We start from the raw sequence: 12837 nt of genomic DNA, 5'->3' as shown, positions 1-12837 counted from the left end.
TAAAGCTGAACAGCACAGCAAAATTAGTAGCAGTTGCAATAACATCATTAGCAGAACACATTGTACTAGAAATGTGTTGGAAGCAGAGAGAAACACCCAATAAAAGTGTAAAAAAAACAACCATCTAACCTACAAGCATACAAGAGACAGAGAGCTTCTCTTGTCATTGCTAAAAATTGCAGGCAAACTTCTTCCAAATCACACCCTACCAACAAGTATTCAACAGGATAAAAAAAAAAAAAAAAAATTTAGGGCAGCGGACAGTGGAGGCACAATGGCCTAGTGGTTAGGGAAGTGAACTCGCGGCCGCAGGATCGCGGTTTCAATTCCTAGACCGGGCATTGTGAGTGTTTATTGAGCGAAAACACCTAAAGCTCCACAAGAGTGGCTGTGTGGTAAGTAGCTTGCTTACCAACCACATGATCCCAGGTTCAGTCCCAATGTGTAGCACCTTGGGCAAGTCTCTTCTACTATAGCCTCGGGCTGACCAAAGCCTTGTGAGTGGATTTGGTAGACAGAAACTGAAAGAAGCCCGTCGTATATACGTATGTGTGTGTGTGTTTGTGTGTCTGTGTTTATCCCCACCCCCAACATCGCTTGACAACTGATGCTGGTGTGTTTGCATTCCCCCCAACTTAGCGGTTCGGCAAAAGAGACCGATAGAATAAGTACTAGGCTTACAAAGAATAAGTCCTGGGATCGATTTGCTCGACTAAAGGCAGTGCTCCAGCATGGCCGCAGTCAAATGACTGAAACAAGTAAAAGAGTACCACACAACACATGATCAAGAGAAATCAATATGTAACATTATCTTTTTTGCAGTTCATTTTTTTCTCCATATCTGGATTAGTGCAATTGTGGATCACATCCAATTATTCAACTCCCCGAAATAAATCTGCTCAATCAGCGCTGATCAAAACAAAAACAGCCACTGAACATTACATATTTATTGTGACAATGTCTTCACTAACAACACTGGCTTAAATTAATTTAAAAGCTTACCTCAGTATCAGGGTCCACTCTGTATTCTCGAATAAGGTTCCTTCCTGCAGATACCAGCTGGGCATATTTATAGCAAGACCAGATGACTCCCAAACAGTAAGCCTGAAAAAGAAGAATCATATACATACATTATATATATAATAATGTATCAACAGAGAAAGAGAGTGGAGGTATGTGACTTAGTGGTTAGGGTGTTGGACTCATGATCATAAGATTGTGATTTCAATTCCTGGACCAAGTGACATGTTCTTGAGCAAAACACTTCAATTCATATTACTCCAGTCCACTCAGCTGGCAAAAATTAATATTCTTGTGACAGACTGGTGTCCTGTCCAAGAAGGAATATATACACCATGGAAAGCAAATAAAGCTATAAATAATAGTATGTAAATTTGAATAAGAAAAGTTGAAGGTTACCCAATGTTTTCTAGCCAAGGGAATTTTCAACCCAATATCTGTATGCTATTATTTATAGCTTTATTTTCTTTGAGTTTCACCATTTCAAAAAAGAATTATTTCATGTTCTCTCAAAGTTTCTAAATTCTTATGAAACTAACTATCTTATAATAATTTTGTTTGTCACTCTGTTACTTAGCCCGTCCGTAACACTTCCACATGATTAGTTGAAGGGGGACAGGGGAATTGAAGGGATGGGGAGGGAAGATGTGGGAGGGCGAGTGAGGGAGGGGAAGGGTGGAATAGGAAGGGGAAGGGAGGGGATGAGGAAGAGCGATGCAGATCGGAAGGAAGAAGGGGAAATAGTGGTGCGTGAAATTTGTAATATTTCTTTTTCTGAACTAAGATTTTTTTTCCTCTGTTACTTAGCCAGTCTATAACACCTTTACATAATTAGTTGAAGGGAAATTCAAAGAGCAAAAGAAAAAGGAGAGAGAATAAAAAGGTAAGGCAAAAAGTGAGAGAGAAAGAGAGAGAGTGCTGTGTATTAAGTGTATAAAATTGTATATATAAGTACATTAAGTAATCCTCATATTCCAATTTCCTTCACTTATCAATGAGCAGCAGAGGAGAGACTATCTTTTGATACAGACACAACACAGGCTATACTTTCAAGTCTTTTGGATAAAGTTTTCAGAAATAACCCAATAAGTTTACCATTAATTCTGTGAAATATTCACAGGTCCTGCTAGTATAAGCAAATTAAGTTGAATATCTGCAACTAGGAAGAGGAAGAAAGGGAGAGAAGAACAAAAAGAGACACTTGGAAGTGGGGAGAAACAGTGGAAAAAGAGAGAGAGACATAGCAAACAAGAAAAAAAGTAGAGAAATATGTGTTTTGTACACTCACCCTGATAAGCAAGAATACCACAATGAAGATGACAATCAATAACATCTGAAGATCACTGTCCATCTCCATTAGGCGTTGGAAGCCAGGACAGTTATCCTGAATAAGATACAAAAAAAAAATCACATAATTCCAGGAAGAATCACTTTGGAAAAATATTCTTAGGCAAATCCTGAAAATTTCCTTATTTAAACTAGGCACATTGTTAAATTTTGTAATGGAAGGGTAGCATGTGACATGAACGATGCCAATATATTAGTGTCATGTGTATACATTCCATTGACAAAAATTCATTGTACATGTGTTGGCATTCACTCAAGATGCGTTGAACCAGACTCTACCAACAAATTTACATCATAATCCAACCAACCACTCTGGAGCAAATGCATCACAGACAAGAATGTGTGACAAAACCAAAAGAAATACCTTTTGAGTAATACTCATTAGATAACTAAATTCAAAACTTTTTTTTTTTTTTTAATCTGTCATAATGGTTAAGTATATGGTATTTCCAGTATTACAAACAAGTAAAAATGTTATATGGGACATAATTCATGACAATAGTGTTAGAAATTATTTCCCTTAGATGGTTTGTCTAAAATTATTTGTTTTTTTTCTGGTTTTTTTATAATTTTTACCATTTAGTAAGAAAACATTTATGCAATAACTGCATTCCTGCTTGGAATTGATATCCAATAAATATCGATATCTATTTTAGCCAAGTCCAAGCTCCCTTTCTCCAAATCATTAATGATAAATAAATCATTAATACATAATATCACCAAATTCTAACTCACTGCTTGAGATTTTTTAACAAATATTAGGCTTGAAAACTGAACAAAGAAAATTTCCGGAGAAAAATTATCAAGAAATTCATTCAATAAAATACAACAAATAAACACACACGGTGCAAACAGGAAGTCTTTTGACAAGAAATTCTAAAATGTGTTTTTTATGCTAAAGAGTGCCTAGCTCCAGTTTTTTTGCTCGGAAACAACATGAATTGCAGTTTCATGAAGTTTAGGATTTAGCAACAGTTGCAGATATTTGCAGTATAGAACCTTAAGTTAAACAATAATTATTCATTCATTTGTAAGAAACATGCACACACACACGTCTATACTCACCAGTCTTTGTTCCTTGAGCCACACTTTAATGTTTGTTGTAAAGAGGGAAGATCCAACAATAGTCAGACAGCTAAGACAGAAGTCAAAGACCTGAAGACCAAAGAAAGGAATCAGGTATCCGGGTCGATTCTGTAACAGACAAGAGACAAAAATTGTTAGTAGTCATACAACAATGTAGAAACACTACATCAACAGTGTGTGTGTATGTGTCAGTATATTTGTATATCTATTCGTCTATAGATAAGTGTATGTGTCTGTGTACACATTTATGCTGATGCCTCTTCATCATGTTTGCCTGTAGATGCATGTACTCAGCTGCTGGGATATGTGCATAAGTGTCTATATGAATATTTCTGTCAGTAGGTGTCTTTATGACATTTGTGTAATTTCATATGAATGTATGGGTGAAAATGCTAAGACAGATTCTAAACAGACTAGGGTTCCAGACAGACAAAAAGGGAGATTTGGACTGACACACAAAAAAATAGGTAGATTCAGTCAGACAGGAAAAAGGAAGATTTGGACAGATGACAAAAGAAAAAGGGAGATTCGGGCAGACAGACAGGAAAAGGGAGAGATTCGGGCAGACAGACAGGAAAAAGGGGAGATTCGGAGAGACAGGAAAAAGGGGAGATTCAGACAGACAGAGAAAAAGGGTGATTCAGACAGGCAGACAGAGAAAAAGGGTGATTCAGACAGGCAGACAGAGAAAAAGGGTGATTCAGACAGACAGAGAGAAAAAAAGATGATTCAAACAGACAGAAAAAAAGGTAGATTCAAACAGAAAAACAAAAAAGGAGTTTCAAACAGACAGCAAAAAAAGGGAGATTCAAATAGACAGACAGAACAGGCAAATGATTCAAACAGACAGACAGAACAGGCAAAAAGATTCAGACAAAAAGGAAAATTTGGATAGACAGTCAAAAAGGATTCAGACAGACAAAAAAAAGAGATTCAGATAAATGTAAATTTTTATAGCTTTATCTTTCTATTCTCCCTACGCAAACAATCTTTCTCTTTTATTGTTTACTATGAAGTGGTATAAGTGTCTTAAGGAAGTGCTCAGATTAAATGCTTTACTGCAATGAGTTCTAGCCATCTAAATTCCAAGTTCAAGTCCAACAGAAACCAATTTTTCTGACCTATTTTTGTAGGGAAACGAAAGGTAATTACTCACCAAATACTGAGGTCAGTTCAATTGATTATATTTCTCTTTACAAAATAATGGCCTTGTAACCATCAGTATAAAGATTTTTCAATATGATGGCTAGAACCAGTAAAAAAAAAAGTATCATTATCATTATTTTATATCCATTTGTCTTTGCCTGGCTGAGTCTTCTCCAGTACAGTGTCAGACCACTTGTTGCAGTTTTATAGGCAACAAACTGGCACAATCATTAGAGCATCAGACAAAATGACTTGTGACACCTCATGTTCTGAGTTCAAACCATGCCGAGATCAGTTTTGCCTTTCATCTTTCCAAGGTCAATGAAGCAGAAACAGTGGAGCATGAGAGACAGAATGCCTTGAAGCATTTGTTCCACCCTTTGTGTTCTGAGTACAAATTCCACAATGACTAATTTGGGTAGAAGACAATCTGTCACCCAGTTTAATACCATCACCTGATATCTTGGATACCTTCACTGGAACCCATTCTGTTACAAACTTTTAGGCCAGGTCTACTCTAGTTTGAGGATACCCTCCACTCTTTCAACCACTAGTCTCAGAAATCCACAGTACACTGTCATGGGTACTGCCATTCCTTCCTGACAAAGAGATTTTAAAAAAAGTTCTTTGACATTTCCTTTGACAGGTTCAGCTTTCTGAAATCAGCATTCACCACTTTTTTCCCCCCACATTTTCTTTGGTCTTTTTCTTCAGTCGGTTCTTTCCACTTAAATTATTTGACACTTCTTTATCCCACTGTCATCATCACCATCGTTTTAACATCTATTTTTGTTTTCATGATTGCATGGGTCAGATGACATTTATTAAGGCAGATTTTCTATGGCTGGGTGCCCTTCCTGTCACCAATTTTCACAGAATATTGGAAATGAATGACATTCATTTACAACAATCACACAAGTTTCTCTCACACTACAATTAATACCCAATTTTTCCCAGTTAATTTGTGTTCCATCATTAATTTGCATTAACAAAAACACACATCTAGCGAAGCGTACTCACCTCACTTCTTTCCATCATTTACATATCTTCCACATTTAATGTTCTTGTTTTGCTAACATGCAATACAGCACATCATACACAAGCATCATACAATCTGACCTTCACTCAGAGACTTTGTTACCCTGAATTTTTCATTCCCATTCTTGTTCTGGCACATATCCCTTTGAAATACCCACCTGAACTGTTAACTAAGTCGCCTAGGTAATAGAAACGATCAACAACTTCAAGAGTCTTCAAGCACTTAAAGGAATTCGTATCTTGAGTACTTTTATTACAAAGTCCTTCTCTATCACTATCTTAGATTCCACTGCATCTTTTGTGCACCAAAGTTTTGCTAATGTGTGACTTCTATGGAAATGTGATCAGTTTTTGGACAATCCAAGTCTTGAGACACAAGTTCAGCCTTTTCACTTCACTGAATCATCATTCCAGACACGACAGCTTCAGGAAAAGGATGAATATCTCCAGACTGTTTTGTCCTTGACAAACCAGATGAAATTTTCCATTGCAAACTAATAACTTACTAAGGGTTACAGGATATTAGAATTAGTAGATCAGTAGACAAAATGACTTGTAATATGGTCCATTAGATTTTGAGTTCAAATCCTGCTGACATGGACTTTGCCTTTCATCCTTCCAGAGTAAACACATCATACCAATTAAATACTGGCAGTTGACTAAATTGCCTACAAAATGTGTGGCATTTTGCTAAATCATTAGAATAGAGACAAAATTCCTTGCAGTATGTGATCCCATCATTTACACTCTGAGTTCAAATCCAGAAAAGGTTAACTATGGTTGATAAAATAAAATATCAGTGAAGAACTGAAAGTTGATAGAAATTACTGTTCCCTCCTCTATTTCTGACCTTATGCCAAAATAAGAATTTATTTTTGAAAAATATTTTATTATAATGAAATTTTAGGTAAACTATCAATATTCTTCTTTTGTGGTAGATGACAGATTTGGCAGAGCAGCAGAAGTATAAAAGAATTTTAAATGCCTTATAGTATTTAAGGCATTTTGTGTTATGAGTTCAAATTCCACTGAGGTCAACTTTGCTCCCCATTTTTTTGTATTTGATAGAGTAAATAAAATAAGTACCAGTGAAATACTGGTATTCAGATCAGGCCTCCAGTCTGAAGGAAAGCTTCCTACCTTCCTTCTACCAGTCTTGGAGTCTTTGAAAAACATCATGGGAGCTGCCTTTCCTCCTCTGACTAATGAATAGTCACTATTATGATACCAGCTACAATAGAGAAATGGGAACTAAGATGAAGCAGGTGTAAAACAGCTTCTCTTCTTTGTGTGTATTTAAATGTTGAAATATTTTTTATATATTTGCGTGAAGATTGAAATGACACACAACACAAGTGGCTTTTGACATCATGTAATGATACAAAGCAGGCTATACATTGGACTATATATACACTGGACCTCTATTTCACACTGTAAGGAATGTTTCAAAAGAGAAAAGAGAGGGGCAGAAGAGAGAGGATCAGAGAAGATAAAGGAAAAGTCAGAAAGAGATGAGGGCTAGAGTGAGAGAAAGAGAGAGGGGGGGATCAGAGAGAGGAGGGTCAGAAAGGTGGGGTTCAGAGATGGAGAGAGAGGTAAACTGTTATATTTGTTGTTGCTTAAACATGGAAGAACAAAATAGTAAATACCTTAACAGCACCATAGATGAGGAGGACACACATTGTTGTAGAGCAGAGGGTGATGGCATAGACAACACACAGATCTTCTATAAAAGATAAGATTTGAGTAAACATTATTACAATGCGCGTGCACACACACACAAAACAAACAATATGCAACCAAATGAGACAAAAAGCAGCATAAAAGAAATGAAAAAGACACTAATACTGAAAGACACACACGTCCATGCATTTCACATATGTACATCTACAACATATGTACATCTACACATATGTACATTGTACAAACATATTTGTGCAAAGATATTTATTCTTAAGTCTCTCACTTAATCCAGTCCTTCTGGCAACATTTCAGAGCAGAGTGAATCCCCAGCCATGCACAAGTAAATATACTCTGCACCATGTATTCATTACTCTTCCCATTTAGTAATGTGTGTGTGAGAGAGAGAGAGAGAGAGAGAGAGAGAGAGAGCATCACCATTTTAATTTCCACTCTTCTATGTGAGAGTCAAATGGAATTCATTGAGGCAAATTTTCTAGAGCCAGATGCTCTTCCCAATGCCAACCCTCACTTGTTTCCAAGCAAGGTAATATTTCCACTTGACTGGACATATTTTCACAACAGATTAGAAACAAATGACACTATTTGTATGATGGTGACACACATTTACAAGTATCATGACGAGGAGACATACACAAACATAAATATATTGGGTCATCCCATAAATGTGGTTTTTTTATACTACTTTTATTTTTCAAAATTAATCTAAAATGTAGTTTATCCCATTTCCCTCCAACTTTTAATTCATGCAATTGAAAAAAAACTGCATTATTTATGGGATGATCCAATATATACACATAATTGTACCTAACAAGCTTCTTTCAGTTTCTGTCAAATAAACCTACTTGCAAGGCTTTGGTCAACCCAGGGCTATAGTAGAAGACATTTGCCCAAAGTGCCACACAATAATTGGGAAACAAAACTTCTTAACAGTGATACCTGCCTGTGTGCCTGCCTACACACACACACACACACACACACATGCGTGCGCATTTATTCTGCTGAACATTAGCTGAACTAGTAAAATAGATTTAGAATGAGCATGACTTGAATAATAAATAAAAATTTGAAACTAAATTAAAAAGCAGTAAAATATTTATCTCAAATGACAAGAAACAGCTAATTTTTTTGAGAGCAATTAAGAAAGGAATATATTAGTAAATCTCTTTTCTTAGATAAAGGGTAAGGATCCCCTTCAGTCATGAATGGCCATGGTATTGGGGACTAGAAAGTTCCCCTCTGAGGCGTAAATCTGGGCAAGGTTGTTTATGGAAGACCAGTAGTCGCCCATGCATACCAGCCTCCCTTCTCCACGCCACCAATGTTATCCATGGGAAAGGCCAATAAGGCTTGGCACCAGTGACGGAACTCATTTCTACAGGTGAGCAAACAGGAACAATATTAAATAAAGTGTCTGCTAAAGAGCACAACACACAGCCTAGTCCAGAAATTGAACTCACTACATCAAGATTGTGAGTCCAATGCTCTTAGTTAAAATCGAGTAATATTCTCAAGTTCTGTTTCTTATTGCCTCACAGGTATGTAAACAGGAACATCAAAGAATTAAAATTTTCTGCCCCGAACTTCATCATCATCAAGATCTCCCTTAACTGATGCAACCAGTCATTAGGATGCAACTCTAGATGCTTTCATAGTTATCTGTCACCACTGGTCTGTTGTCTATCATGTGTAGGCAGTTCACAGTGTTGCGACTTGTCCAGTCCCTGATGTTGTCAAACCAGGATTTTCTCTGTCTGCCTCTTTTTTGCCATCCCTCAAATGTGTCCTGAAGAATGGTTTTGAACAGGAAGTTGTGGCAGGTACATGATCATGCCAGGTAAGCTTTCATCTTTTCACCTGCGCAAAGAGTGGCTCCTGTCTGCCAGTGTATTTGTTGACTTGCTGTCTGACAAAGCTGTGCATTTTTGTGCTCTGTGTATGGGATATGTAAACATAAAACTAACAAAAAAACCTGAAGTAAATTTGAACTCATGTGACTATGAACTAATTGGCCAATTATATATTTATTTTCCAGCAAATTTTTAACTGGAATTTTTATTTATCAATACCAGGAAGATGAAAGGATTTGAACTCTGAACATAGTGCATCACTGAAATAAATGCATGAAAGTACTATTTTAGTGATTTATTATTTTCTGTTAATCTCCAAATGCCAGAAAAAAAAATTAGAGGAATACAAGCCAAGAAGAAAGTCTCTAGACCAGTTATAAGGAACCTTCTTTTTTCAATATCAGGTACCAAATACAAATGCACAGAATCTGTGGGGTGCACCTGTGCCAAGAAAAATAATATCTGCAATTTTACAAGTTCACAGGCAACATAACTATATTAATCTTTTTGAAACCAAACCATCTGAGACTATTTCCTTATCTAAATTAAAACCTTCCATCAAAATCTAATTTTGATTTGTGTTATAAACACCAGTTTTATAATGACTAAGTTATTTTACTACAATCATTATTTCAAAATTAACTGAAACAATGACAGTGTTTTCTGGGAGAGTTCAACTCTTGGCTAGATATACCACATCCCTTGACCTAGTAGAAATGGTAACCAATTATTCCTCAAATCATCCCTTTCCATCTTATAAATAGGAAATATACATTTGTTATGGTCCCAGATACATTGTGGTTGGAAAAAAATTTAAGAAAGAAAAAAGATGGGACAATCGCAAGAGGAATATCTTTCACCAGAAGTCTTTTGAATCAGGGTTGGGATGGAATCAAACAACAACAAACAGAATATTCAAGTTACCTTTGCTCCTCCATATTGAATCAAACAGTCCATTCTTGTAGGGTTCCCAATTGTTTTGGTCCTCTTTCAGTAAATACCTATCAAACTCAATAGGAGAGGATGATCGGAAAACTTTCAGGAGTTCTGGATGTACAGTGGCAATGACCAGTAAGCACATAACAAAGAGATTGGCAAGCTGGAGGGTAAAAAAGAAATTTATAAAATTAAACAGAAACAATAAAAATAATAATACATCAAATAAGAAATACAAAAAATAATTATAATTACTTCTTACTATTAGCACAATTCTAAAAATATGGAGAGAAGTTGGTGTGAATAATAGAACTCAACTCAGTATAGCACTAAGTACACTTTATCAAGAGAGAGAGGAAGGACAAAGTCACCCATCACAAATGTGAATCCAGAATACTAAATGAAAGAAACAAATACTGTACTTCAGTGCTCTACTGCTACTTCTATTCTACTAATGATAATGGTTTCTAATAAAAGCACAAGGTTTAAGGCAGCAAGCTGGCAGAATTGTTAGAACACCATTTTCATATTTTGAGTTCAAATTCTGCCAAAGTTGACTTTGCCTTTCATCCTTTATGGGTTGATAAAACAGACGTTAAACAATGATGAGTACTGGGGTCGATGTAATTGACTTACCCCCGCCCACAAAATTGCTGGCCTTGTGCCAAAATTTGTAATCAATTAAGGCACAAGGTCAACTTTAAGGGAAGGGGTAAGATGGTATGGCTATTTCAAGCAGACCAAGTGACCGTGTAGAGGTGACTTCATTTGCTCATTTGTTGATAGCTTGTCATCTAGGTGACCTACTCAGTAAAAGAGGTGGGGTGCAATGAAAGTATAGTAACCAAATTTAAAATAGGGTGGAAAAAGTTCAGGGAGTTATTACCTTCACTGATAACAAAAGGGATTTTCTCACCCAGGCAAAAGGTAAATTGTATGATGTACATGTACAAACTGCATTGCCACATGGTAATGAAACATGTGCACTGAATGCAGAAGATGTATGAAGATTGGAAAGAAATGAGGTGGGCATTATCTATTGGATGTGTTATGTTACTGTGATTGAACAATACAGCAAAGATAAGTGTAGAGAAAAACTGGATATTGTAGTATGCAAGAGTGACAGCTATGCAGATATGGACATTTAATGTTTAAAGAAGATAGCACGTGGGTGAAGATGTGTCAGGAGATTCATGTAGGATCTAGTAGAAGAATAAGACCAAGGGTAGAAGTAGGAAAGTCCAATCTTGGGAAACTGAACCTCGCAAAAACGATGACAAAGAAACACAATAATATTGCATTAGAGAGAACTCCTGCAACCCATACAAACATGGATAGGAAAATGATGATGTTTAGAATACAACACAAAAAAAGACAACTGTTCCTACTGAAATATTATCAGGACATAATTTCAGTTTAAATAACCCTTTAATACTGACAAAAGCTTATGACTCTACAACACTTAAACACACACAGACAATCTAACACATTATACATAGTAGTCATCATAATTTAACGTCTGTTTTCCATGCTGGCATGGGTTGGACAGTTTGACTGAGAACTGGTAAGCCGGGGAGCTGCACCAAGTTCCTATCTGATTTGGCATGGTTTCTATGGCTGAATGCCCTTCCTAATGCCAACCACTCCATAAGTGTAGTGGGTGCTTTTTACATGCCACTGGCACTCGTGCCAGTTATGTGACACCAGCATCAGCCATAACTACAATCAAACTTGGCTTGAAAGGTCTTCTCAAGTACGGTATATCACCTGTCACTGCCTCCGTGAGGCCTAATATTCGAACAGTGCTTTTTACATGCTGCTGACATGGGTACCAGTCACACAGTACTGGCATCAGTCATGACTACAATTTCACTTGGCTTGACAGATGAATATTATATTTAAATGACAACACATATTACATTTATTGCATAAAAGTTCTTAAACCCTTTCGATACCAACCCGGCTGAAACCCGCCTCTGGCTCTGTAGTACAAATGTCTTGTTTTCATAAGTTTTGAATTGAAATCTTCCACCAGACCTTAGTCACAATTTATGTTCCTAACACTAGTTTAATGATAACTAAGTTATTTTATTAAATCCTTTGTTATATTTAAAATTAATTGAATACGGAAAATCTCAAAATAAATACGATAATGAACTGTCTACAAAGTATATCCTTCATCTACTTTCATTATACACATATATACAAAATTTTTTGATAGCTATTGTTGTTTATCTCTAGATCTAAAATCAAAGGCATTCCTGCAATGATATTCCAATATTTGGGGGAATTATTTTGCTTCAGTTATATCATGATCATCATCATCATTATTCAACAGCTGTTTCCCATGCTGGCATGGGTTGAACAGTTTGGCAGGAGCTGGTAGGGCCAGGGACCACACCAAACTCCATTGTCTGTTCTGGCATAGTTCCTATGGCTGGATGCCCTTCCTAATGCCAACCACTTTACAGAGTGTACTGGATGCTTTTTATGTGACACCAGCATCAGTGCTTTTAACATGGCACCAGCCTGAGTGCTTTTTACATGGCACAAGCACCGGTATCAATTCTGCTATGATGAACGGGTCTTCTTGAGAACAGCAAGGAATCAGACTTCCTAATCCACTGTTCATTTATTTTTAAGATGATAAAGTTGGGTTTTAAATAAGATTTGGCAGTTATTTCTCACAGGTTGAGTGACCATGTAAAACCTT

The 12837-nt window shown here is 36.5% G+C and overlaps 1 protein-coding gene across 1 annotated transcript in view; it reads right to left on the bottom strand.

Annotated features, from left to right (window-relative positions):
* LOC115218812 (lysosomal-associated transmembrane protein 4A) overlaps positions 1 to 12837 on the bottom strand; it is a 30114-nt gene that overhangs the window by 3345 nt on the left and 13932 nt on the right. The window contains exons 2-6 of the mRNA XM_029788749.2: positions 10113 to 10287; positions 7287 to 7363; positions 3433 to 3561; positions 2309 to 2404; positions 1003 to 1104 (exon numbers count right to left, since the gene is read on the bottom strand). Of these exons, the coding sequence (XP_029644609.1) occupies positions 1003 to 1104; positions 2309 to 2404; positions 3433 to 3561; positions 7287 to 7363; positions 10113 to 10287 (579 nt within the window). The remainder of the gene's footprint in view (positions 1 to 1002; positions 1105 to 2308; positions 2405 to 3432; positions 3562 to 7286; positions 7364 to 10112; positions 10288 to 12837) is intronic.

This window comes from Octopus sinensis, linkage group LG14, assembly GCF_006345805.1.
Source record: "Octopus sinensis linkage group LG14, ASM634580v1, whole genome shotgun sequence".
NCBI lineage: Eukaryota > Metazoa > Mollusca > Cephalopoda > Octopoda > Octopodidae > Octopus > Octopus sinensis.
This window is presented reverse-complemented; position numbering and strand designations above follow the sequence as displayed.